This window comes from Buteo buteo, chromosome 3 (genome assembly GCF_964188355.1).
Source record: "Buteo buteo chromosome 3, bButBut1.hap1.1, whole genome shotgun sequence".
NCBI classification, from domain to species: Eukaryota; Metazoa; Chordata; class Aves; order Accipitriformes; family Accipitridae; genus Buteo; species Buteo buteo.
In genome coordinates, this window is record NC_134173.1 from 75,456,538 (window position 1) to 75,483,146 (window position 26,609).

Here is a 26,609-nt window from a genome sequence, read left to right on the forward strand (position 1 = left end):
TTAATATTATGAGTAGGGAAAGTGAAGATCTGTGTATTGTTTGCCAGCATCAGAGACCTCTTTTTCAAACTTTCTCTTTCACATATAAAGGCTTTAAAATATCACAGAACCATCTGAGACTGAAATTGTGATGAAACATATAGAATTTGTGGCTTTTGTCAGATCAATACCTGCTAGCATAGAACTGGCCACTCAGGGCCTCCTCGTCCCCCCCCTCCAAGCTCTGCACTCAACGACACCAAACTTACCCATCTTCCCATCATCCCCAGGTCAAGAGGAATTGCTCTCCAGAGAAGAATAAACTGTTTTAACCTTATCAAAAAGAACCAAACACCTTCATTGAAAGTCCACTTACCCCAGAGCCAAGGGGCACCGGGATGAAAGATGGACTCTCTTGGGCTGCTCTTTTCTGCTCTCGTCCCTCTCACAACACCAAAATCTCACTGTAGTTTGGGGTTTGATGAGACAGATAATTCAAGCATTGCCAACTGAAAATGTCAACTAACAGTGGTGGAGTGACGTGGGAGCAGTTTATAACTCTGTGTCACTCTTATAAAGAGCCTAATCCTCCCTTCTCCTGGGGGCTACTGATTTATGCCTCAGAAAACCCTCCTGAGCCATTAATCGTACTGTAAACACCAACTGCTCCCTCCACCAGACATCACTGCTCCTCAGGAAATGAGACTATCTATAGGGAAGAGGACATTTGCTACCGACTCATTCAAAGATTTTACACATACACTTATGACAATCTTTTCCAAGTTGGAACCTAAATTTTAGGCACCTGAAGCCATATTTAGGCAGTTAAAGGAATGACTGGTGCTGTCCACAATTCTAGCTGATATTCTTTCTTCTTTTCACATGGTCTTTCCTTAAGTACCTGTGAAAGACACAGTATATGAGGCCAGAGAGACCATTGGCCTGAATCAGTATGGCCAGTTTTGTGTTGTTTCTGGCAGTTCAAATTGAATGCACTGAAGATTCGCTTCTTCTGTCAGGTCCTTAGAGGTGTGTCATCATAGCTCAAGTTTAAAAGCATTAGAAAGCATCAATAATTAACGTTTGCAGATTGCTTCGGGAAGCTCCGATCAAAGACTTGCCATCCATCTGAAGAGTCAGCACTGTGCGCAGCCACTCAGTGGGAGTACTCCATTTTCCTACCCATTGCAAAAACCAGTGTAGAAACCTGAGACGTGATGAAGCAAGCTGCTGACTGCTCGGAAGTCTTACTGACTTTGGATTCAAATCAATGAATTCAAGTTACTACTCGTTAATTGAGCTGCAGGAACTGTCTACATGTGGACTCTCAAGTTAAAGGCAAAGGCAACATAATACATCCTCCCTTAGCTCTCTTTCACAGTAGAATTAATGACCTGGCATTATGTGACACTTGTAAAGACCAAATAGCATGCAGATGGACAACAATCAAGGTCAACCTGAAATGCATTCAACATGATCATGTGATGTCCCATCAAGACATTCATCTGTTTGAAGGTTTGGAAGAGGTGTGTATAAGTGGTGAAAACTCAGAGAACTTCTTAGAAACAAATCTACCTTTTTACTGGCACTTTTGCCTTTCTTGCCCTGTTACCTTGAAGGATTTTTTGCATAAAGCAGACTCTTCTCTCTCAAAATTTCATTTTCTACTGGTAATCATTTCCCTCTTCTACCTGTCTGTATCTCAGATTTTAACTGGCTGTCAGGGAAATAATTTAGCTAAGAGAAGCACAGACATGGTCATTGGAATCAGGAGAGTCTTCAAGAATGTAAAAGCTAGCTTAATTTAAGAAACTGGGTGAAATCTTAAAACCAGACCCCTTATATATTAATCATTGAAAATTCAGGTATCATTTTTGACTCATTTAAATTTGAAGCATAAAACTTACTGCAGAATCAGGATGTACCTGTCTTCCTACCTAAGCAAAAATTGAGCAAGGATGCCAGGATCCAAGCAATTAATTATAGACTAAAAGACAAGAATCGAATTGACAAGAATTGACACCTGACTATAAATGTAGGAATCTTTTCAAAATAATAGGAAACAGGAAAAAAAAAACCCAAATCAGATATCGCAGTGTTATTGCTTCCTGATTGTGCTACAGAGCAAACTTGGCAGCAATGCCACAGCCAGGGCAGAGGGGTGAATTATTTTAGAATTTGAATGACAGCTGTCAAAAATATTATGATCATTTCAGGGCTTGAGAAACTGAAAAAAGCTTGAAAACTGAGCCACTCCCATAGCTATTAAGCCATATATGGACATGTGGTAAAGAGACACTAAGTAAATCCGGCCCCATGATATCAATTTAAAAGGCAAAAGCAATATCATGAAACAAACCTGTCTATGTTTTGCCCTTATTTACAACGTTCATTAGGTTGAATTATTGCTCTGTTCAACACCGAGTAGGAACTGCTCTGGTCTTACAACCTGACATTGCCAGGCAAGAGATGCAAATGTCAAAATTTCCATTGCGAGTGTCAGAAGACGTTGCCCAGACTTGTCTCCTGCTGGGAAGGAATGACAGAACTGTAAATGCCAAGGACGACAAAGCCACTTGTCAATCTTTCCTTCTCTGCCACCTACAGCCTTCGTGACCCCGACAGATACGGGCTCTGATTGCATTTGTTGGTGTGTTATTGATGTGCCCTGCTTTGGAAGAACTTCTTCTTGGCTCCACGTGGTGCTTTATGCCCTACTTGGATGTCTGCTGCTATGAGGAAAAAGGTGCAGCACTAATGACATCAGAAGGGGCTGAGGCTCACCTAGCAAAATCCAATTTTGCAGAAAGCTCGTCTGCTGTCCTGGTTTCGAACTCCGAGACTTCAAACTCTGAGGTGAAGATGCTTTTTACTTCCCTAGGCCAGATTGCATGAAGGGGCATTTCTCTGCTCCTCCATGCACATGCAGTGACTACAAGTGTAGGTTTTATGATTCTTACTGCGTTGCCAGGGGTACAGCACACAGGGACACTGTAGTGCATGAGGTACTGAAAAAAACGAACCCCAATCCAAAAAACTTAAGGTCTGTAAGGGAGGAAAAAACAAACACCAGAGACGGACTGCATAAAATCAGCTGTCTGAACCTCATCCTCATCGATTAGGTTACAGAAAACATTTGACCACCTAATAAGCCTGTAAATAAATTAGGCAAGGAAAATTGTGATTGCAAAGAAGGGAAAAAATGATCCAAATTAAAACAATAATTTCTGTTTTTATATGATAATTAATTCAATTTAAACTCAAAACAAGAGGGTTGCATATTCAGGAAACAGATACCTGATTATTGCTTTCAAGTATGGACCACAGCCCTGCTCTAGAGACGCTGGCTAAGATGGATTTTTAGCCATACATTAAAGATGACATGTTGATTGTAATTAGAGTGGAATTCCTTGCTCAGGGTATTTCCCATTTTAAAGTTTATGATGGTTCAAAATGCAACTGGTCAAGTTAACATGGCTGTTAAAGATTAAATAACTTCCTGGATCAGGAAGCCTTTGAGGTCAAGTCACTGAAGGCTGGGAGAATATTCTGCTGAATGATCACTTGTACACTTGCCTGTTGTTCTGCTCTTCCATAGCTGTGCATCACTGTCAACGATTGCACCAGCTACCAAGACGGAAAACACTGTTTTACTCCTCTGGACTCCTGCCTCTTTATTCACAGGCAGATTCTAAAGGTGGGAAGAACAGTAAGTCTACAGGGTTTAAGGAATTTATATAACAAAGTCCATGTGCTCAGTCCAGTAACCTTTGTCTGGCTGAAGTGTATCTTGTAAACAGGGAAACTTCTTGCATCTTCTTGCACCTTCTGTTGCAATGGCTTCTTCCAAGGAAAGGGCGCAGAGTAGCCAAGTAATCTTCTATTCTTTCTTTCTTTGTCTAACTAGATTGAAATGATTAAATTGTCATTGGAAAGGATATTTTCCAGCTGCCAAATACATGCAGCATCTTTCTCAAAATTTGTCACCTATTTTTTCCTATAAAGAATGCTTAAGCATTAGGATTCTAGCAGTCTTGATTGTCACTTTGTGTAGCTGTGCACTCATCCAAATGCATCAAAAGGAGGATACAGAAGATCTATCTTCTGTGTCCATGAACTGGGAACCCTTTGTGGAGCTCAAGAGGAAAAAGAAACTGTATGATCTCTGGAAGCAAGGTTAGGCCTGTTAGTCTAACCTCAGTTGCTGGAAAAACTATGGAGAAAGTTTTACTAGGTACTATTGAAAGGCATTTAAAGAATAATGCAATCATCAGGCACAGTCAACATGGGTTCACAAAAGGAAAGTCCTGTTTAACTAATTTGATATCCGTCTGTCATGGATTAACCCCACCAGCAACTAAGCACCACGCAGCTGCTCACTCAATCCCACCCACCCAGTGGGATGGAGGAGAGAATCAGAAGAAAAAATGGTAAAACTCGTGGGTTGAGATAAGAACAGTTTAATAGGACAGAAAGAAGAAAATAATAATGATAATAATAACAATAATAGAATGACATTAATAACAATAAAAGAAATGGAATATACAAAACAAGTGATGCACAATGCAATTGCTCACCACTCACTGACCGATGCCCAGCTAGTTCCCGAGCAGTGATCCCCCCAGGCCAGCCCCCTCCAGTTTATATACTAGACATGACGTCACATGGTATGGAATACCCCATTGGCCAGTTTGGGTCAGCTGCCCTGGCTGTGTCCCCTCCCAACTTCTTGTGCCCCTCCAGCCTTCTTGCTGGCTGGACATGAGAAGCTGAAAAAACCTTGACTTGGTCTAAACACTACTTAGCAACAACTGAAAACATCAGTGTGTTATCAACATTCTTCTCATACTGAACCCAAAACATAGCACTATACCAGCTACTAGGAAGAAAATTAACTCTATCCCCACCAAAACCAGGACACCTTCTATGACAGGGTCACCCACCTAGTGGATGAAGGGAAGTCAGTGGATGTAGTTTTTCTGGATTTTAGTAAGGCTTTTGGTACTGTTCCTCACAGCATCCTCTTGGACAAGATGTCTAGCTGTGGGATGATGAGTGGTTCATGGTGTGTTGAGTGAAGAACTGGCTGAAGGACAAAGCTCGAAGGGTTGTAGTGAGCGGGGCTACATCTGACTGGTGACCTGTCACCAGCGGTGTTCCTCAGGGTTCAATTCTAGGGCCAGTCCTGTTCAATGTATTTATCAAAGATCTGGATGCAGGAGTTGAATGCACCATTAGCAAGTTTGCTGATGATACCAAACTGGGAGGTGCTGTTGACTCTCTTGAGGAACAGGAGGCCTTGCAGAGGAATCTAGATAGACTGGAACATTGGGCAATCATTCATGGCATGTAATTTAACAAGAGCAAATGCCAGGTTCTCCACCTGGGGCAGAGTAACTCTGGACACAAATATAAATTGGGAGAGGAGTGGCTGGAGAGCAGCCCTGCAGAAAAGGATCTGGGGGTGCTGGTTGACAGCAGGCTCAACAGGAGTCAGCAGTGGGCCCTGGCAGCCAAGAGGGCAAACCACAACTTGGGGTCCATCAAACCCAGTAGAACCAGCCAGTCAAAGGAGATGATTATCCCGCTGTATTCAACATTGCTATGGCCTCACCTTGAATACTGTGTGCAGTTCTGGACCCCACAATTTAAAAAGGATGTGAAGGTCCTTGAATGCATCCAGAGGAGGGCAACGCAGCTGGTGACAGGGCTGGAAGGAATGTCCTATGAGCAGCAGCTAAGGACTTTGGGTTTGTGTTGTTTGGAGAATAGGAGGCTGAGGGGTGACCTCATTGCTCTCTACAGCTTCCTGAGGAGGGGAAGAGGGAGGTGCTGAGCTCTTCTCCCTGGGATCCAGTGGTAGGATGCGTGGGAATGGTTTAAAGCTGCACCAGGGGAGGTTTAGACTGGACATCAGGAAGCATTTCTTTACCGAGAGGGTGGTCAAACACTGGAGAAGGCTTCCTAGAGAGGTGGTCGATGCCCCAAGCCTGTCAGCGTTTAAGAGGCATTTGAACAATGCCCTTAATAACATGCTTTAATTTTTGGTCAGCCCTGAATTGGTCAGGACATTAGATGATCATTGTAGGTCCCTTCCAACTGCAAATATTCTACTCTATCTAGGCTAACACTAGACAAAGACATTGTTAAAGGAGGGACGTTTTTCAGACTGCTACTGTGATACTGTCCTTTTAAGATGTTTACTGATGTTGTACCATAAGAGCAAAAAGAGCAGCTGCAATGTTGCTACCATATGAGCAATGTGACCCAAAAGTTCCTGGGCTATTTTCCTGAGGTGTCAGCAAACAAATGTACAAACATAAGTCTCCAGGAGTTTCTCTGCATCCTCCGTAGATGCACGTCTCTCCCTCTGCCAGAAAAAAAACTGCCCCAAGGGAGAAGTGACATACTTATGGCAGGGACCTCGACAAGCAGAAGTCAGGGCTTAGAGCTCTCCTGAACAGCTGGTCTCTCTGAGACAGCAGCAGATGATGCCACCACTGCTTCAGAAACTCATGGGAAAAAGTGCTTTTTACTTTTCAAGATTCATAAAGAGACCTTTCCTATGGAAGGAATAGGCTTGTCTGCCAAAGACATGTCTGATTTGTGGTGGGGAAAAAAAGAGTGCTTTTTTTGTCCTTTTGAGAAGAACCGTTGATTTAGTATCATTACTGCAAAAGTACAAACAGAAAGAAAAAAAAGACGACTTTATATGTTAATGATCATAACAATCATTAGTGATCATAGATGCTAGCATCCTTTCTTTATCACACTGAATAGTGACCTTCAGATTTCTCATTGTGGCTGTACTTATGAAAGCTAAAGAAGCCTACCTTGAATATCATGCAAATGGGACTTAAACCGCTTGAATGGGGCGGCTGGTGCTGTTTCTTTTGGCTCCTTACTGATCCAGCACAGAGCAAACTCTTTGATGACATGTTAAATGGAAGTTCTGGCCAGTCATTACTAAACTTGGGATTTTATTCAGTTATGTGTCCTGTGCCAATCAGAGTATTTTGTAACTAGTTCCCTAGCTTGCTTTCTTCCCTTTATTTTCCCTGAATGGTCATGTAGAGCTGTTATACGTTAAAACCCAGCTGTTCTCTATCTCCTTAAAGCATGTAAGACAGTTTTATGTGAAACAGTTTGTTGAGGTAGTTGAAACTTTAGATCCACTGATATTTTAAAATTCATTTGTGTTGCAATTCAGAATAGTAAAAATGTTCACTACGGACATGGAAATTCTGAAAATGTTCCATTTTGGAAATCATCAAAATATAAGTGTGAAATCTGCTGCACACCATTTGGGGCCGATCTCGATTAAGAACAGTTTATAATGATCAGAAGGCATACTTGTTCCAGTATAACTCAATGCAGGCTTTGCCTACTTTTGTATTACTGCAGAGTAACTCATGTTTTAGAAGCTTAATAATTAGTTTCACAAGTGATGATGAAAAGTAGAGCATTATATTTTTCCTAGGGCTTTCATTAGTATCTCTAGGTTCACTTCCCTCTAGACATGGATCTCTTAACTGAAGATTAACTCTAGTTTTCCAATGGAGTTTTATTGTAAGAATATTTTAGTTCTCTGACTTTCTCTACTTAAGGGATTTAGATTAAAATGTGTCTAGATTGAGTCAACTGTTGATAAGATTTGTGATTTCTAGTAGATAGGAGTATTTAACTAAATATAAAAGAAATTTTATTATATTATAGATTATCATGATAGATTACATTCTCAAATCACACTAATGCAGAGTAAAAACAGAGTAATACAACTAAAATTATTGTAGTTTCTCTACATTTAAATCAGCAGGAGGGACTACTATCTGTCCCTGTAAGCAGCGTTTCTTATGTAAGAGAGGGATAAAATTACATGTAGAATTTATATATATTTATATATATATATATATATGTGCCATAAGAACATCCATATTTGATCAAGCTAAATGTCTATCTCACTGATATTGTCCTCGCTTCAGTGCTGGCCAAATACCTAAGTAAGCACACAAGTGTAGAGAAGCATTTACAGCTATTTCTCCTAGCAATAATATAGGGCTCATGGTCATCTGAATCCCAAAACAGTGAGATGGTACTTGACATCCTTCAACAGATTTTTTCTTTCATGGATTTGTACAATTCCTTCTTGTACCCAGATTTTGGCATCGACAATGTCATGCCTGAGGGAGTTCCAAAGCTTAAGTACACCTTGTGTGAAGGATCGTCTTTCCGTGATTTTTTTTTTTGAACCAACCCCCTGCTAGTTTCAGTTGAGAGCATGATGTGGAAAGAAGGCACATTAGAGGGCAATGTCTTCATCTTCAGGTGGAAAGACAGCATTGTCAAATAACACTGAACTCTTGCAAAATAAAGCAATAAAAAAAAAAAAATCTATCAATCCTTTGTGTTTTCTCTAGGGTGGTTCCCGAGGATAGTTCAGGCTAAGAAATCTCCGCTTAAATTATTGTAAAAGGTCCCAGTAAGCTTCAGTATAATGCAGTATCCAAGTACAGGAGTGATATCACACATGCTTTATCATGTCCCACAGAGACTTGCAGAGTTCTCTAACCCAAAAAGTTCTCCCCACCCTTCATTGCTTTCTGCCTCAGGGCTCCTACTTACTGTCTGCAGGAAAAATCCCATTGATACTCTTGGGTTCTGGCTTTACCAGTCAGAAACCCTGCCATGCACAGCAGGCACGCAGAGCTGGAATGCCAGAACCCTTGGGGTGGTAGAAATTCTGTAAATCTAATAATCTCTCCTTGAATAACGGCCTAGCGACCTTCTAAAGAAGCAGAGACCCAGAAATGCTTTGTATCAGACAGAGATTATCAGAAAGAACTTATGAGTCATTCTCCTAGGGTAATGAGGCAGAAAAAAAAAGAAAAACTTTTTATGTGTCTTATGCTTTACACATAAAGCACATTCTTTACAAAGAAAACATACTATAGCTTAAACTCCACTAGTGGGATGAAGTTGCATTGACGACTCCCCTATCTTGGTAAGGTTACAGCCCAGTCCCCCTACTACAGACCAACACTCCTTTTAGGGGTGGATCCAGAGCAAAGATCACCAGAAACCCATTTTTATTTTTGTCCATACTATAGTCTAGAGTTGTTTGTCTTCCTGCTCCTCAGGAGGGCTTGGCTCCAGGGTCTCTTTGGAACATCTCAGCAGGTAGGTGCACTTTGGAACATCTAAGCATATTTGTGGGATGTTGGGTTGCCCGCAACTCTGCTTCAGTCTTGGGTCTTTAGCACCACTTCTGCATCTTTAATTCATATGGATTTAGAATTCATTAACTAGCATTCCTATGAGATCCAGATAAAATCAAACAATGCAAACAGCAGAGAAAAAGGGAACAAGATGTTTTGTTTGAATACCACCTTGGCTTAGATTTAAGGATCCACTACAGATGCTATTTCTGAGCTCAAATACCCTTTAAAGGAAATTATTTTCATAGGCCACACCTGAACGTGCAAGCTAAGATAATTTTTTCTTACCATTATCAGCTTCCTAAACTGTCTCCCAACCATCTTATAGAGTATGTCAAAACACTTAGTTAAAGGCTTTTACCTGTGGAAATCATAGCCAGATCAGTGCTTGACAGAGACGGCGATGATAACGACAACGAACAGCAGAACGGCCAACGCGACAGCGAGAAGGCAGCACTTCATCTTCCTGGCTCGTAGCTAAAGGAGGAGAAAGACAAAGAAATAAGTGCATGGATGTTTAACGGGAAGACGGAGGGTAAATCCATGAAGAAATTTTGCTATTTTTCCATTGATAGGACTGTTTGAAACAAGTCAATATGAGATGGAAAATTTGTCTTTTTTCAGACTGACTCATCCTTTTGGACGATCCAGATTCTTCCTTTTCAGTGAAAATTGCCCTTAAATACAATCACCTCCTCTATGCTATTTTCTTCCTGCTTAAATCACTGTTTGTGTCACACTGAATTTCCAGACTCTGCTTGGAGGGCTGGACTTGGGTAAGGCTATTCAGTGTGGTTTTGGTCTGGGGGTGTCAAATCTGCTTTCCAGCTGCCAGGAGAAGACTGTCTCCTCTAAGATAAAGAAGTCTCTCTCCATGCTGCTGTGCAATGAAATGTAGTCAAGCAATAAGGCAGGCTGTTTACAGGGTAGGCAAATGTACCTCCAGCATTAACTACCCTGATTTCATTTGAATTAAGATATGGGAAAAGAGATTCTACAGGGTTTTAATTTTGTTGTCTGTTTCTACTTAAACCCATCAGCCTTCCCAGTGACCTCCATGGACATAATGTTGTTTTTTCCCATTTAAAATCTTTTGCAGATAGTTCAATTTCTTCTCCTCCCTTTTGGATAGATTAGAAGAAGGGTGTTTCCATGATCCTGCAGTGTCAGTAATCCTCTTATCCAACACACACGCACACACAAAAACTAACTTCAATGAAACAGAGTCAACTCAAGACACTTTCCTTGAGACCAGGTCAACCAGTCCTCCAGCCACCAGACTTGATGATACCATCTTGACCTGATAAACCAATTGCATTTGTCCAGAGTTTTTTACTACTTAGCAACAACCACAAACATCGGTGTTATCAACATTTTTCGCATACTGAACTCAAAACATAGCACCGTACCAGCTACTAGGAGACAGTTAACTCTATCCCAGCTGAAACCAGGACACTTTCTTACAACTGAAGCAGCACTCTCACAGGAGAGATTATGTTAATATTACTGCTGTTACCCACTTTTCCTTCCATTCTTCCCCTAACTGGTGTAATCAGCCCTCCTAGCCCGCCTCAGATCCTTCCCTAACTGGTTTACGCCTTTCTGCACCGCGTAGCATTTCCCATAGAGCCATAGTTCCCAAGCTATTTTGTTCTACAGATGTTTTGGCTTCTTACACTGCACGTGACAGGAGACTTATCTCTTCCATCGGTGCTCCAAAGCCCAGTGCTTCATTCCCCCACAGCCCTCCCAGGGCCCATCCATTTTGCTGTGCAGAGCTGGAGAAGTGCTTCCAGCAGGGAACTGTGATGCATGACCTGTCCTCTCCTCCAGAATCAATCACCAACCAAACTGGTGTTTTTTATTAAAGTGTGGATTTCCTGATTATTATTTTTTAACAAATTAAAATGCTGTGTTGTCCTACCTCCACAGCAGATAATCAGTGATTCATCTTGGCTCTCCATTTGCTTTTCAATTACTCACACAGAAATGTTGTCTTCGGGGTTGGAAAAAAAATAGGTGCTCTAAATATATCATTCCATGTGCATGTGTTAAGAAGGATCTTTTTGTCAGCTATGCTAGGAAGGAGCGTGCAGGGGGACACTATCTCCCCCTCCTCAAAACCCTACTTGGAGGCAACCCATTTGCTCACACTTTTCAATCAGTTTACTATGACTCTTGGGGGAGAATACAGGTGCATCAGGGCTGTATCTCTCTAACAAATTTTTTTCACCCACAAAGTGATGTTTCTTCGTAGTGGCTCTGCACTTGCAGCCTTCATTTCTAGAGGGGTAACTAAAATGCATTCTGGAATCTGAGTGCATGAGAACAGTCCTTTTTCCTCTTAACCTTAATTAATTCCAAGTCAAACCAGGAAACAGCTGCTTAAAACTGCAGACTATGTTAAAACACCTATATGTCCTTGTCCACTTCCAAAATGCCAGAGCCTTTGTTTGGTCAGCAGAGGATGCTAATGGGTCATTTAGCTTCAAGCAGTGCTCTCAAACACTCCAAATGCGAGTTGCAAAGGCTGTACAGTTATCACTTCAGACAGCTTTTCCATCAGTCCCTTCGCAAAGAGTTTCCCTTGTTCTGCTCTTTCTGGCATTGCAAAGTCCTATTCACTCTTATTTTGCACTTTATGTAGTCTGTCCCCCTCTGCCTTTTTTTTTTTTCTTTCTTTCTTGTTTTTAACCAACATAAAGCAAGCATAAAACTCAACCATAAACAGACTAACAGACTAATCAGAAAGTAGGAGACACTTACCGGGCTGGTAAGTCAGAATAATGATTCCTGCTCTGTTTACAACACCTCTTAGTGGATTTAATATTACCGTCTGTCACAGACGTATAATCTGTTTGCAGGATTCTCCTGTTAATTCCTAGTTCTTTCTTTACTTTATATTTCAATACGGAAAATGTTCAGTTCTTCAAGTCCCTTTAGTCTCCTGTCATAAATCTGTACGTGCTGGAGGAGCAATAGAAACAGAGCTTCTGAGCCCTGCCTGATCACACAACCTTTTCTACGCACACTGAGGAAGAGTGGCCGCACCCCCCAGCTTCTTTTTGTCACTTAAGTGGAAAAATACAGATATACGAGCAAAAGGCAGCAGTTCCCCTCAAGGTACAGATGCACACACTGATTCAGGAAGGGCAATGCAAGGATCCCTTCACATATGACTTGACACCCCACGGAGTTCACCGACTCTGTTCTGTGAAGAGGACAAGCCTGAATTTTGGTGAGCGACCCATTCCCTGCCCTTACCAGAGGAGAAAGTTGTTAGCACAGAGCAGGTTGGACAGATTGTTCTGTTCACCAGATGGGACCTGCAGACCATGGCATGGGCACCCTCACCTAAGTATTACATAAATATACAATAATAAACAGCGTACATAATAATACTGCATGTAACAAACTCTGGTTATTATCTCTGGTTTAGGTTAGCAGAACCTGATTGCCAAACTGAGATTGTCAACAGTGTCTTAATGTCACCACTGTCATTCTTGAGGAAAGTTGGGAGAAAAGAAAGAAACACATCCCTATGTCTTTAATAACTCAAGGCACCAATGCACACTGGAAGCACATCAACATCAGAAATTTAAGCCCTCGACAGGTAGGAAATGCTAGAGTTTAGGTTTCCCAGGTATGCATATACAGGTAGTACTTTTTCCCCCTCCCAAGTAGGATCTCAGCCTTATTCAGGAAATTATTATGCTATGTACATCATATAAGTTTACAAATTTTACTTATCAACTTATGTTTTCCTGGATGTCCATTCAAAGCCACATGCACATGAGACCACAACACTAAGATCCTAATACTCCTATGGGAGTTCCATGGCAGCAGAATCATATAATTAATGCTTTCCATCCCAAGCATCAATGCAGTGATGGTTATGTCCATTTTAAGCCAAAGAAGTGGAGACATGGGCAGAAGTATAGCTGATCTCAAGAGAATTCCAATTCTCCAAAGGAAAAAAAAAGAAGGAAAAAATATGATTCATAATGCCATCCCTTGTACCAAGGTTAATCTACACTTACATGGAAATGTTAAACCATTTCCAAAACTGTAACAGGATCATTTCTCACCAGGGCAAGTTCCTTACTGCCCTGAGACAGATATTACGACGTTTCTGCCTTAAAATTAGTAGTCTCAGAACAGCAGAGCCACAGCCACAGAAAGTTTAAGATGGAGAAAAAAAAAAACAACAAAAAACCAAAAAACCAAACCACCTGTAAAATGAATCATTTATTTTATGACATAATTCTTCAGGGAGCTTTGCATTTTTATAACATTTCCCACGCATCCAACTAATCTGCAGTTGATTCACTCATCTTTTTCCAGATCTTTCTCCCCTCAGCTGCTGAAGACCTTTCTATCACACTGTGCATTAATGCTATTCCCTATTCTCCTTGACTTTCCTGCTCTCTGAGGGCATGGGCAATGTAACCTCCTCTCAGTTCCTGCAACCCGCACCCACAATTGCTTGCAGGAACAATTTTAAGATAATTCTGCCCAGCATCTTCCATTTTCAGTTGAAGCATACTTAGCTGCTCGCCAAAGAAAAGACATACCTAGGACTATTGGTACAGCAAAGGTATGAATAGCTGAAGTACATTCTTGGTACAAACTGAATCTTGAGGGTGTTCCCCCCAACTTCTGGGAAGTATCAAGAAAAATTGAGTGAACAGCTTTTTTTCCAGAGACTTGAAGGTTTCACCAAACGCTCCTAGAGGTGACAAAAAGGTATGGCTGTTTTCTCCTTTTTTTTTTTTTCCTGCTAAATTGCAAAGCTCTGTCTACATATAAGAGGCACTAGCATTTAACAAAACCTCCTAAAAACCACATTCTTCCCAGGCAAACACGTTTCCCAAAACTCCATTTTGGAAAACACTGACTCCCTTTAACTATCACTTAAAATGAGTATCTAAATAGAGATATAGAAACCAATGCAACAAATAAAACTTCAGGCTGAATTTGGGAAAAGTTTAAAGCTACCAGAAAGTATTATTTTCTGCTAGAAAATGTATGGGAAATAATTATAAGCAGTATTATCTGATTTCATTTTAATTATATTAGCTTATTCTGAACCTTGAATGGTATGCTGTTGCACTGCTCTGGTTTTATAGCTCTGTCCCAACCTGTTGTAAGCCCATTTCCCATAACACCTAGAATTTGTTGATTAAATTGGAGCTAATCTATTTTCATTGTACACATTTTCCCAAGATGAAAAGAATGCAGTGTGGGACAAAAAAACCCCTAATCCTGTAGTAAGACATAATGGCTTTTTATAGTTATTTTTGCTAGGCTCTCAGGGGTTTTTAGTAAAATGGTATAGGTAAAGATATATTTTAGTCCTGACAGAGGCTCTTTAAACACACATGTGAAATAGGAGTGAAAAGCAGGGAAGGAATGAGCAAGGCTATTTAGGGACACAGCTGAGAAGCATTTTATATTGACAGGCAAACTGGAAGTGACAGAGCCTGGAAGAAGCCTTTCCCTCATTGTTTCATAAAAATAAGCTGCAAGTCATATTTTGCAGTCTAGAAGATATTTATTTCTTGGGGGTGAAATGTGAAATGTTGAAAGACATTTTAATTATGTCACAACAGATAGTTAAGTAATTAAAAACTATTAAAGCCCATTACAGCCCCAGGCCCAGAAAAGCAAGTTTCATCTTGGAAATCCCTAAGCAAGCGCAGTTACAAGGAGGAAAGAAATATTTTCTTGCTAAGGTTTCAAAAGCTAGCTCGGACAAAGCATAAATAATAGGAGAGGCCAGAAGAAACTGTTTTTCCTGTATTTGTATAGTATAGAAAAAAAATGAGTCAAACCAGTAAGCGTTTGATCCACATATGGAAAGGCAGCATTGTGCTTCTCTACCCTCTATGGATTGGTTACGCCATACTGAAAGGCAGGAAGGTCAAGATTTCACACTCTGCTCTCCTAAGGAGGTGAAAAGCCCTAGAAACAGGCATTTTAGTTCAGACAGGGATCTGTACTAGAACAACTGCTCTATTCTGGGAAGCTCAGAGCATATGACACTGCTTCAGAGTAGAGACATACCCTACGACTCCACGGTTGTAGCATTTTCTGGGTCTCCTCCAGCACAAAAGCATTGGGCAGGTTGATATTATCAGCTAAATTGATCTCACCAATATCCCACCTTCTTGTTCCATCTCTCCCTGTTCTTAGCCCCTGGACCAAGATAAGGATGATGATAGCAGAGAAAAAGTATCTCCCAAGATGATTAACCCAAGACCACGTGTCCCTACCCCTCCCTCCTGCCACGTCAAATATATATAAGCATTTGACATACAACCTAAATGAAAAGCCTAGGGTATGGGCAAGAACCTGTTTCCTAGGGGAGGAGTTCCATTTTTCAGTCATCATTTCTTAAGTAAGTGGGTTATTATGGCAAGCAGGCAAAAAGCTACCCTGTACTCAATACCAAAAGACTCAGTAAGACTACCCATTTTTACCTACAGAAATGCTTATGCATATTTTAAACATAATTTTTAAATAACAAACAAATAATGAAGGATTTTCCAACAGAGCCAGGATTACAAGAACTTCTGAAAGTACAATTCCACTACTCAAGGAAAGAAACCATTGAAGATTTATCTGCTATCGAGATCAATTTCCTGCAAACCCATCCAGCAAATAAAACCAAAAAATGATTGAATTTAGAAACCACACAGTAACAGCCTCTAGTTATCAGGTCAGGTCCTTTTAAGGGCCTCCGTTGGGCAATGAAAACCCACCTTGATTAATTTTCAAGTACTGTTTCCTTCATTGTAAGATTAACAAATCTGTTTGACATAAAATGGTACACTTTATATGCAAATCTCTGTAGAGAGAGTTTTGTGACATTAAAGAGGTTCATACAATTTTGTTCACCCTGCCCTCAGAGGTCATTTGGAATTGCATGAAAGCATTTGTCTATGCCCTTAATATGCATTTTGAAAGCTAATTTGAGGTCTGCTGGATTGAGAGCCCAGGTCCTTAATTACGTTTGGACGTGTTTATACAGAGATGATATTATGAATCTGAAACTACCGTCGTTCCAATATACACCAGCAGAAACTCTGCTGAAGGCTGTGGAGTTCTCATGGGGGGGAAAAAAGAAATATTGGAGTAACACAGCAGAAAATCAGGCCTTGTAGATGTGTGTTTACCTCCAAGCATTACGTAAACATACAGAGGGAAAAAATCCCCTTACACTTGCACCAGTGTTTTCATCGTTATTATTTTTGGTTTATACTCCATTTACATTGATAAGATCCCTTAGCTAAGTCATACACAATCATCTCTGATAAGAGAGTAAACACACTGTGTTACTGCAATGGAAGTGACCTTTAACGTGTGTACAAATTAAAATGCACTGACCAAATTTGGTGACCTTTATGGTAAAGCTTCCTTATAGAGCAACAATGAATTTGCTATTAAATATCACTGCTTCTGCAGATGGGCTAGAAAAGGCCAGTAAAATTAAGCACTTTCAGTATTTTTTTTAATAAGAATGAAGCAGACAAGTTGCATATGAGTAAACCCACAAGATATGAGAGCAACAGGAAAAGGCCAGCCCACACCAGCAAGTGAATATCACTTTGCTTTGACACATTGTTTTTGTGCCTTTACTTCCACATCATTTGGACCGATTTCAAACTTTCCTTTATGACACTGTGTCTACAGATTTGCCACTTTCCAATAATTCTGCGCAGTCTTCCCATTCCCCCTCAGCTTTTTACATTTTCCACGCCTGCAAGCTATCTCAGGCTATTTCATTTAAATGAAAACATTGCAGCCAAATCAAGGAAGAAAACTGTTGAAAAACGTCCAAGTCCACCTTGAAAAAGGCAATGCATTTTCTCTAGTGCCTCCATGCTTTGGAGAAGGATGGGGAATGTGAGGAGGAATAGGGGGAAAGGAGTTTTACCCATCTGTAAGGTTGCACTTCTTAATGTTTCTAGGAAATTTGGCTCAGCTTGGGAAAGGTACAACTTCTCTCAAACTCTATATGATGTACACTCATGTTTAAAATCCGAGATAATTTTCACCCTCCGCAACAGTCTCCTATCAGGATGAGGATAGGAGAACAACGTTTTCTGTGTTGGTTTGCCTAAAAGCAGACAGGGGCTGACGCTAAGCCTCTACGCACAGATTTAATTGCTGCATTTTCTAACTTCTGAATGCTTGAATTAGCAATCTTAATATTCCCTTAATATACTTGTTTTTTTAATGGCTGAGACATCATTTGTAATAACACATGATAATGACTTACATTTCTATCATGTCTTTCAAGGCAGCAGGCCTCCAATGTGATTTACGAATTCACCATAAAGAGGATTATTTTTTTCCCAGCACTGGAGTGAAGCCACCTACCTCTGGCAGCTGTTTAAATTCTACATAGCAAATCCAGCCAGCAGTTTAAAGCAGGTAATAACTATTGTGTGTACCTGAAACACCAGAGAGCCTGCATTTTCCCCCCCAAAAAAGAAGTTGTCCAAGGTAGCAAAGCACATGCCCTTATACTTTTGCAGAAACCACCCTGAGATGCTTAACAGCCCCACACAGACAGACTCGATGAGACCTTAATTCCCCCAACAATTCAAACGCAGAGAATTGCCAGGGAGCAGAGCAGAGGGAGAACGATTCGACCATATTAAAGCAGTGCCGTGCTCAGAGAAAGCCTTCCTGCTGAGCTGTGTTTATTAGTTAGACTATATTATTTTATGAATAGGACTACTTGGCTGCATTGGAAATGACAATCTTTGGGTGACTGCGCTGCTGATCTCAACCCTTTAAGCCCAGCAGGTCAGCCAGCTTTCAACCCACCTCACTTACCTAGTCTGTATATCACCCATTTTTCTGTGAGGGAGTTACGGGAGCCAGTGCAGAATGCCTTAATTGCAGAACCAACTGAGGAAAGATTTGGCTCATTCTGTCTTGAAAAATGCTTGGGCTCCCCAGGTTGGCTCCTTATGCCAACAACAACTAGATCAAACTTTGCAGAAGCTTATAAGGACCAGAGCCAAAGAAAGTATATAATCTGGATCAACTTCTTTGGTGTTAATGGAACTACTTCAGTATACCTTTATGAGATTCTGGTCCAAAGGAGTTACTAATTTCTCCCTAGTACCATGTGTAATAGCTAAATGCAACATTTTTATTTGAAAATTCTGATAAAAATAAAATGCTTGGTAAAGGGTGGAGCATCAGCCACGAATGACCTTCAGACCATCCTCAAACAAATGCAAGAGTCAGGTAAAGAAAACAAAGGCAGTTCTGGGGGTAGAGGAAAAAAAAAAAATAATCACTTAACGATATTTTTCACATTGGGACTGAAAGAAAGGATTTTCTGTCTTCAAAGCGCAGCGTTCTTAAACTAAGACTTGCCTTCAAATCTCAGCAGTAATTAAGACAAATTACCCTCAGTGTAAGTCTTCAGGCACCAAAGAACAAACTGAAGGTTTAAGCTGGTCTGATTCTCTCACCAGAAGGCAGCTGTACATATAAACATCAGTCAGTACATTACTGTAACTGATCCACAAAAAAGCCCCTCCCAGCCCTATGAATCATAAGTAAAACCAATTTTTGGAAGGGGTTGCAGGAAGTACTGTGCCATCAACACCTCAGGAAGTCGATGTTAGGAGCTGATGAATCTCCAGAGTGAAAATGTCACAGAATCATAACAGGCAGTATTCTGTGTTTGTATTTTCATTAGACCAATAGGTATGATTGAAAAGAAAGAAAGAAAGAAAGAAACAAAAACCACCCAAAAAGCAGAAAAGACTTATGTTACTTGTTTCAAAGTCCGTTTTTGTTTACTGTGTCCGTTGATTTAGTATAGGACATTACTTCTTACAAACTTTGCTCACCACTAGCCCTAGACCATCATTAACGTCACTCCTATTGTAGTAGTATCTGTACTACTGCTAAAACACTACCATCCTTCGCATGTCAAGAATGGTTGACAGGCACAAACTATCCTGCATTACTCCATCATGTTGTAGAACAGAGCTGACTTCTGCTGCATTGAACTTTAAATAGATCTCTAAACATGGTATATAGGGTTTTTCTAGTACTGAAGTCCAAAGAGTGCAGAGAAAAAAATGTTCCAATAACAAGACTAAGAGAATGTTCCTTAAAAAAGAAACCCCAAGAGAACCACCAGATTTTGCAACCAAGAATACTATTAAAGCTCAAGACTGATTTTTCCTCCCAGGCATGCTATTTTTCACCAGTTTACAAGCATCCACCATATCATTGCTGCTCCTTTGCAGTATGCAGACTACTTGGGAGCAAAGCGCTAAGTAACAGCGAGTAAATTAAATTGAAACCAGGCATGAAAATCTTACTTGTGAAAAGTGACAAATTGTGTGCTAGGAACTCAAGGAACGCACACCTCCACACTTTGCCTAACAAAGCATACATATACAGGCAGACTAAAAGTTTTTTACAGATTCTTAACCACATATAGACCTATATGTGGGTATTCACCTATTCAAAGTAGATCTCACAGAGACAAGCTGAGTGTCTTATATAATTGCCAAATGAGCATCATTAAAGGACAAAAGGATAGTATTTTTACTCTCTTTTATTTTTTCATTTTCACATTGGCCTATGAGCTTTCAGTTCTCTGATGGATTAAATGCACAAATGCCAGGAGGTAGCCTGAGTTGATACTGCACTTCTGCCTCTATGAGAAAGCACAAAGTATTGGAAAATTTTGTGTACGATAGTATTCTCCTGAGGTTTTCTCCTCAGTTTTGCAGATGGAGATCCAGGGAAAGTCAAACAAAGAACAGAGTTCAGGACTTGTAAGAACAGCATTCAAATATAAAGAAAAAAAAATATCTCAAAAAGGCAGGCAATGTGGAGAACCGTACAGGCAGATATAGCACCTATGCCTCCTTTTATCAGTAAATTGTTATGTGATCCTTCATAAGTCATTTAATTTCTTAATTACTTAATTTCTCCTTTCATCAGATTAGGGATGTCACTTTGTTAAATAAATACAGCAGAAGTAGGGACACCTGTGATGATGATCTCATTATTTGCCAAGATCAACACACAAACACTGTTTTATTTTTAATATCCAGTTTGTATGTGGATGGTTTTTTTTCTTTTTTTCTTTGTTTTGTTTTTGTTTGTTTGTCTTTTTTTAAGGTAAACCAGCTCACCTATTTCTAAGATTAGAAGCTTTAACATCTTCCTGGATGATAACACTTCTCTTTAATTATGGAGTCACACATTAGGTTCACGGGTACGGCACTGGAGCTCACATTGTGGAGGAATAAAGTGTAGTCCCTTCCTTCATCTCTCAAACAACCATTTGGAGCTCTCTGCAGCCGTATCCTTAAATACATGCCTTAAACTGTATTTTACTGTGAACTAAGTTAAGGTGAGCAACACCTGACATGAAAGTTGAAAACGATCACAGGTCTAAGTGCTTTACTGTTTATCAGTTCCTGGCAACAAGAGAATATTCAGAAGCGTGCTGCATTATTCACCGCCATCAAAGCTGCACGTTTCCTGCATCCATGTCAAAATCCTTGTGTATTTACAAATGGTAATGGATTCTGAATAAAAGAGATCGTTGTTACAAACAATGGAATATCAGCATTGCTTCACAAATGGCCTTGGAGTCTGACCTTGTTGGTCAAAATCGTAACCCCCAGGTCTAGGCGCAGTCTCGTCAGCACTGCCAACACAGAGGACTTTTTACGTGAAATGTGTAGTCATAATTTAACTGTGATAGACAACATAATAGAGCTCTGTGAATGTCACAAAACAGTGTCAACAGTCTATCCTGCAAAGCATATCCATTACTGGCAGCAACGAGAGGACAATCTGCAGAAGAAAGAATTAAATGAAATTATGAGTCTTTAAAGGCAAAAGCGAATATAGCTTTCATGTTTGAGTTTTACCTCATTGCAAGGATGGAAGGGGGCAGAAAGCAACTAAATGTATTAAATCCACCATATCTTTGTATACGTGTGTACGATTTCTATCACGGTGCCAATTTGTCGCCAGTTTGCAAGATTCACATTAGAAAGCACGTCTACTCCATCCATTTATGCTGTGTAAGGAAAAACAATCTGTAAACATTTCCTCCAATGAACAAGACAGCAGAGAGGCGTGATTCTCCAGCAAGGTAGAAACAGGGACATTTAGCCAAAAGAAAACATATCACTCAACTGTAACTAACATTTAGCCAAGAAAAAGAAATTTCAGTTACATACCATCTAAAGAAATCTTTGTAAAGATGCACAGCAAACAAACTAATAAATGGTCAACTAGGTTAAGTTTAAAAGTTTTTACGTAGTTCAGTTTATGACATGGTTTTCTTAAAAACATGCTGGGTGGTTTTCTAGGCTGCTGAGAAGCTGAGGTTATTTATTAATCACTTTCCAGGGTAAGGCTTGCCTGCAAATCCTCCCAAACTTATCTCCAGATCCTCCCAAACTCCTGAAAACTGAACCGAACGACTGGTTTGAAGGTCTGAGAAAGTTTCTAAAGTAGTTCTGAGCACTTCCACCTAAACTGAAACCGCCATGGGAGATTATGCACTGGTGCTATTTGGAGAACAATTCAAAGGCAGACATCTCCAGAGAGGTCCCGCTTGTGGAAATTTTTGAAGTTGACATTCAAGAAACCAGATATTTTTGAAAACTGGAGAAGCGAAGGGAACCTCTGAACTTGCTAAGTGTCCCAGCTTTTTTTACATGCAGCTGATCAAAGCTTTTAACTCTCCATTCCTTTTCTCCTGGCATCTATGACAAGAGCTTAAATAGTTGAGCTCCACATGGGAAAAAACCCATATAGATATCTGTATGGGTGTTTGTATAGTTTCCCCTTTCTGCTTGTCAAAGCCTCTGTACTTAACATATTAATTTACCGAGTTTAACTTTTTAATGCTAACTCCTTTAAGTCATTAGAGTTCCTTTTTTCATTATAATCCTCTTATTTGGTAATCAGTCTGAGTCTGCCTGTATTTTTTTAAGAATATTTTAAAGTTTCCGGTGGAGATCAAGGAAAGTTTTCTCTTGCTCTACTTCACAAACTCCAACTTACTATTATTAGTCAGTGGTTCGGTGTGACACTTCGGCTACAGTCATTTTGTTGCACTTCTCTATTTCTTGTATTGCCCTTTATGAATGGAAATATTACATTTCTTTTAAATGCATTATGGCTGTTGAAAGTTGACCAGCAGAGAGCTAGAGGAATTAAAATGGATATAGCAAAGATCGTAATAGCTACTGTAACATGCTTCAATTGGAAGAACCACCAACAGACCTTTTTCTTTAGCAAGTCATTCCTAAAATTGGCCAGAATGCATTTCTTAATACTCTTAATTATTTGACACGCAAGACTGTCTTTGCACAAGACATCTGAGAACGTGAACTAATCTCAAGGCGCCATGCAATTATTACACCATGAGCAACAAACTTCCAGCCACTTCTGACTCAAGTTTCTATTTCTAAAGATAAATAAATCCACCCCTCACCATTACCAGTCTTCCCGCTGTTCACTATATGTACTTTAAAAGGCAGAAAAATCATTAATGCATAGCAACATCATATCGCGGTTTGAATGCATCAAAGAAAAGTCCTCATAATCCCTTTGCATCTCATCTATGGGGCACAGTAAAACTCACTGAAGCAACGGGCAACAACAGACTCTTAACAGAAGTTTAACAGCTCTACTATTCCCTCTGTGATCTTTCAAACCCTATTTAAAGATAGAACTTCATTTATCTACTTAAAGCAAAAAGCTGTAGACAGCAAGCTGCTTACCCTTCTTTCTCAAATCTAACGTTCAGTGGGGGAAGGGGGAGAAAAATAAAATAAAAGAAGTCAGCATAAGGGCAGTCCCACATCAACTAATCTCTGCAGCAAATTAATTAAACAATTATATTAGCCAAGCCTTCACTTCTGACATGGCACAACTGACATTAATTGGGCCACAATCAAGATAGTAATTCAGGTTAATTGGATTTCCACTGTCAGCAGCTATCAGCTTGTTTCAATATGCTGCTGTCATTTAAGAATAATTAATCATGGATGACTTTATTGGATGGCACGGCTTGACAGCTGATGGTGTGGTGACGCTCGAAAAAGTTGGTGATTGCTGTAGGCCTGCTGAATAGGAAAGCTGGTTTCCTTTGTGGAGATTATTCTACCACCGCCGCATGTTGAGACCCAAAACGCGCTACAGAAAGTGTGGAGACAGTGATATTTGATGACCCTTGCACACACGCAGCAAGAAAAGGAGTGGGCTGGAGAAAGAAACAGCCATTCCCATTGAAATAACGCTGCAAAAGGTCAGAGGGATGTGCATGTTCCACCGCAGCCTTCAGGCACACGGTTATTGTTTGGCTATTGCTACAGCAACAAAGGATTCAATAATACAACAGCTCACATGCTGTAAGAGCTGAAATGCCAAGCTTGATCTAGTGTTATTTGCTTTTCTCCATTCATAATAGGCCATTACTTTGGTTAACATCTGATAAAATAATTTATTCAATCTATTGCCAGAATGTCTGCAAAAAATGTCAAGGAACTTATGAAGCCAAGTCTTTATTTATTAATAACTTGAAAAAAAAGGTGATGAAACTGTTGTGGGGACGTGGGGGAAAAAAGCTAAAAATTAAAGTATGAGATGAAAATAATTTAGAGTGTTCCATAAGGAGTAGTAGGAATACGTTATGCTTCTGAAAAAAGAAAGAAAATGCAATTTAAACTTCAGGAAAGAAAAAGCCTTAACACCAAGTTCTATTAGACTATGTAATTATTCCCCAAGGGGGAAAATATACATATATATATTTAAAATTAAAGTACAATTTTAGATTATTCATGACAAAGTGCTAAAAAATCATATCAGAAGTGGCAACACTACTTTGATAGCTGGACGGAAAAGATTTTCTATCAGGAATATGATGAATTTATTGTGTAACTACTAGAAACCTGGTCTAGATGGATGGAATCAACAGAATCAAATTTCTAAAGGAAAATCAGACACCAGGACTGATGAACTTGGCTCCCTCTTTTTTTAGCAAAATACCGGACAGAAGACTAGCGTGTCCACTACCCAAACAACAGGGCACAAATTCCCACCTTAAAGATATTTTCTTACTGGCAGTCAGAGAAGCCTGATTAGGCAGAAGCATCCATTAACCAAAGTGGGAGAGAAGAAGCCATTTATTATCACCTTTCTTCAGCGTAGGTCTGACAGTGCTGTAAACACACGTGAGCAACACATATGAAGTTTGTACCCTGGGGGGGTTTCAATTCAGTGACTTTCTCCAGCTTTTTACCTTCAATTATAGCCAAGACCTAGTTGCCTCCTTTGTCTTATTTTCTTGGGATATTCTTGTTTTTAGAACATCCTTCTCTGTCAGGATGCAAATATAGCAGTCTGTTTGAAACTAGAAGAATCCTTGCTGAAATCAAACCTAATCTGAGCGATAGGCAAAGCCATCTAAATACATGGATTTATTATGTTTAATGTCTCCTATTCAGACTGAGTCCAACAGTGCAGTAGGTGGTTGCTATTTAAAAAAGGACTGATAGAGAATGTCAGTGAACTGTTTTGTTTTGTTTGCTGGGTTTTTTTTTAATCCACAATCCTGCTAAATCTTATCATATGCTTTATTCAATTGTGGGTGTAAATTAGTTCTATAACCAGGGAGTCTCCAAATAAATAGCCAAAATGCTGCTCTACCAATGTACTTTACAAACAGTTTATGCTTATCAGATTATCTCTGTGATCATTGCTGACAGATAAAAATTAAACCTGAAACTACATGTTTTTTAAATCTTTTTTTCCTTCTAAACATATCCTCTTAAAGTAGGATTGATGTGCCCTGTCATTAGGCCTATAAATTGCAAGAAAGCAGGTATTATGTTTGTCAGTCCCTTTCCTTGCTCTCAAGAGCTCTGAACTTCTTTGCCAAATTCAATCACATCTGAGAGGGGAACAGAAGCCTCTAAAATACTTATGTTCTCATGATACTTGGTGCTTTGTAGAGAAGACACCCGCTTCTTTGGTTTGGCAGCAGTTAACTGGTCAAACCGCAAATAGCGCAGTTTCTGGAAACTCCATATTTTTTCAATTTATGTATAGCAGGGTTTAAGCAAAGGGGAGAGACGTGAGAAAAAGAGAAATTTAAGGTGACAATGGTCACAGCTGACAGCAAATTAGACATTATTAATTCTGCTGCTTGCAGAAAAACTCGGGTTTTCAGTCCAAGACTTTTAGAAATTCCTTCTGTGATGCAGTGAAATGTAATTCCTTACTACCCATGAAAACTACCTCCTGGCCAAAAGGCTCAGTAGGTTGCAATGGCAGTATCTGAGGAACAGCCTCTAGCAGGCAGAGATATGATAGAATAACAACTCATTTTTCACTCTCCTATTCTCTTTATAATGCAAAGGCCCCTTTTGGATCTGGTCTCAGGTAACTTCTCTAACCAGGAAATATGTGACAAAGCAGAAAACATTAGCCATGCCTCTCAATCGAGCAGACAAAACACTCTATGAGGCATTGGTTTGACAATGAACACTGCTACCAGCCTTTCAGCAGCAAGGAGGCCAAAGACTGAACTGATGATGAATATTAGACTATCCTCCCATCTCCAGACATAATAAAAAAATGAAAGACAGGGGAAGCAAAGGTTGGCTTCATAGGACACTATTTCTGCACTGGAGGTTTTGCTCTCGAACGGAGGATTTTCTTCTCCGTAGTCCCAGTCCACCATCCTTCAGAAGCTCTTAAGTTAGTAAATGCATTTGAAAAACAGGAGGAAAAGACTCAGCAAATAAGTGAGCGAAATTGCACTTATCATGTGAGCCATAGGGATCTGTTCCAGCGATGCCAGAGCAAAGCTAACGGTGAGTGGACACAAAGCATGCTCAGAGGAGTTGTAAAGTTTTGGAATGCTGTTGCCTTTCAACTGTCCGCTAACATCTGAGCTCTCATGCTTCAAGGAACTTGTAGGCCATGCCAATATTACAAAGGGCTGCCATCTTTAAAAACCGTCATTGGCACTGGCGCCAAGAGGTGGGAAAAAGGAATATCCAGTGAAGCTGGAGGTGTAATTCCAATGCCGTTCTAGGCATTAATCCATACACCCTGTTCCCTGCCAAATTTTATTTTGTTCTTTCTCATTGTTTTCCTGCAAAGATCTTGGAACTGTTTTTTATCTTTTGTTTAAATAACGCTGAGAAGATGATCCAGATGGCAGGCAGGTGAACGTAGTGTTGTTATTTTTTCATCTTGGAAAGACACACGGGTAATATTTCCAAGAAGGAAAAAATACCCATACCCTTTGCTCCACCTGTTCAATGGAACAGAAATTATATTAACAGACTGGGAAGGAAATTCTTCATTATTTGTTTGTTTCACGCA

General features: G+C 40.0%; 1 protein-coding gene across 21 annotated transcripts in view; it reads right to left on the reverse strand.

Annotated features, from left to right (window-relative positions):
• Positions 1-26,609, reverse strand: part of TSNARE1 (t-SNARE domain containing 1) — a 489,936-nt gene that overhangs the window by 56,570 nt on the left and 406,757 nt on the right. For all 21 annotated transcript variants that reach the window (XM_075024058.1, XM_075024043.1, XM_075024060.1 and 18 more), the window contains one exon: positions 9,556-9,671. In XM_075024058.1, coding sequence (XP_074880159.1) covers positions 9,576-9,671 — 96 coding nt within the window. In that variant the 3' untranslated portion in view covers positions 9,556-9,575. The remainder of the gene's footprint in view (positions 1-9,555; positions 9,672-26,609) is intronic.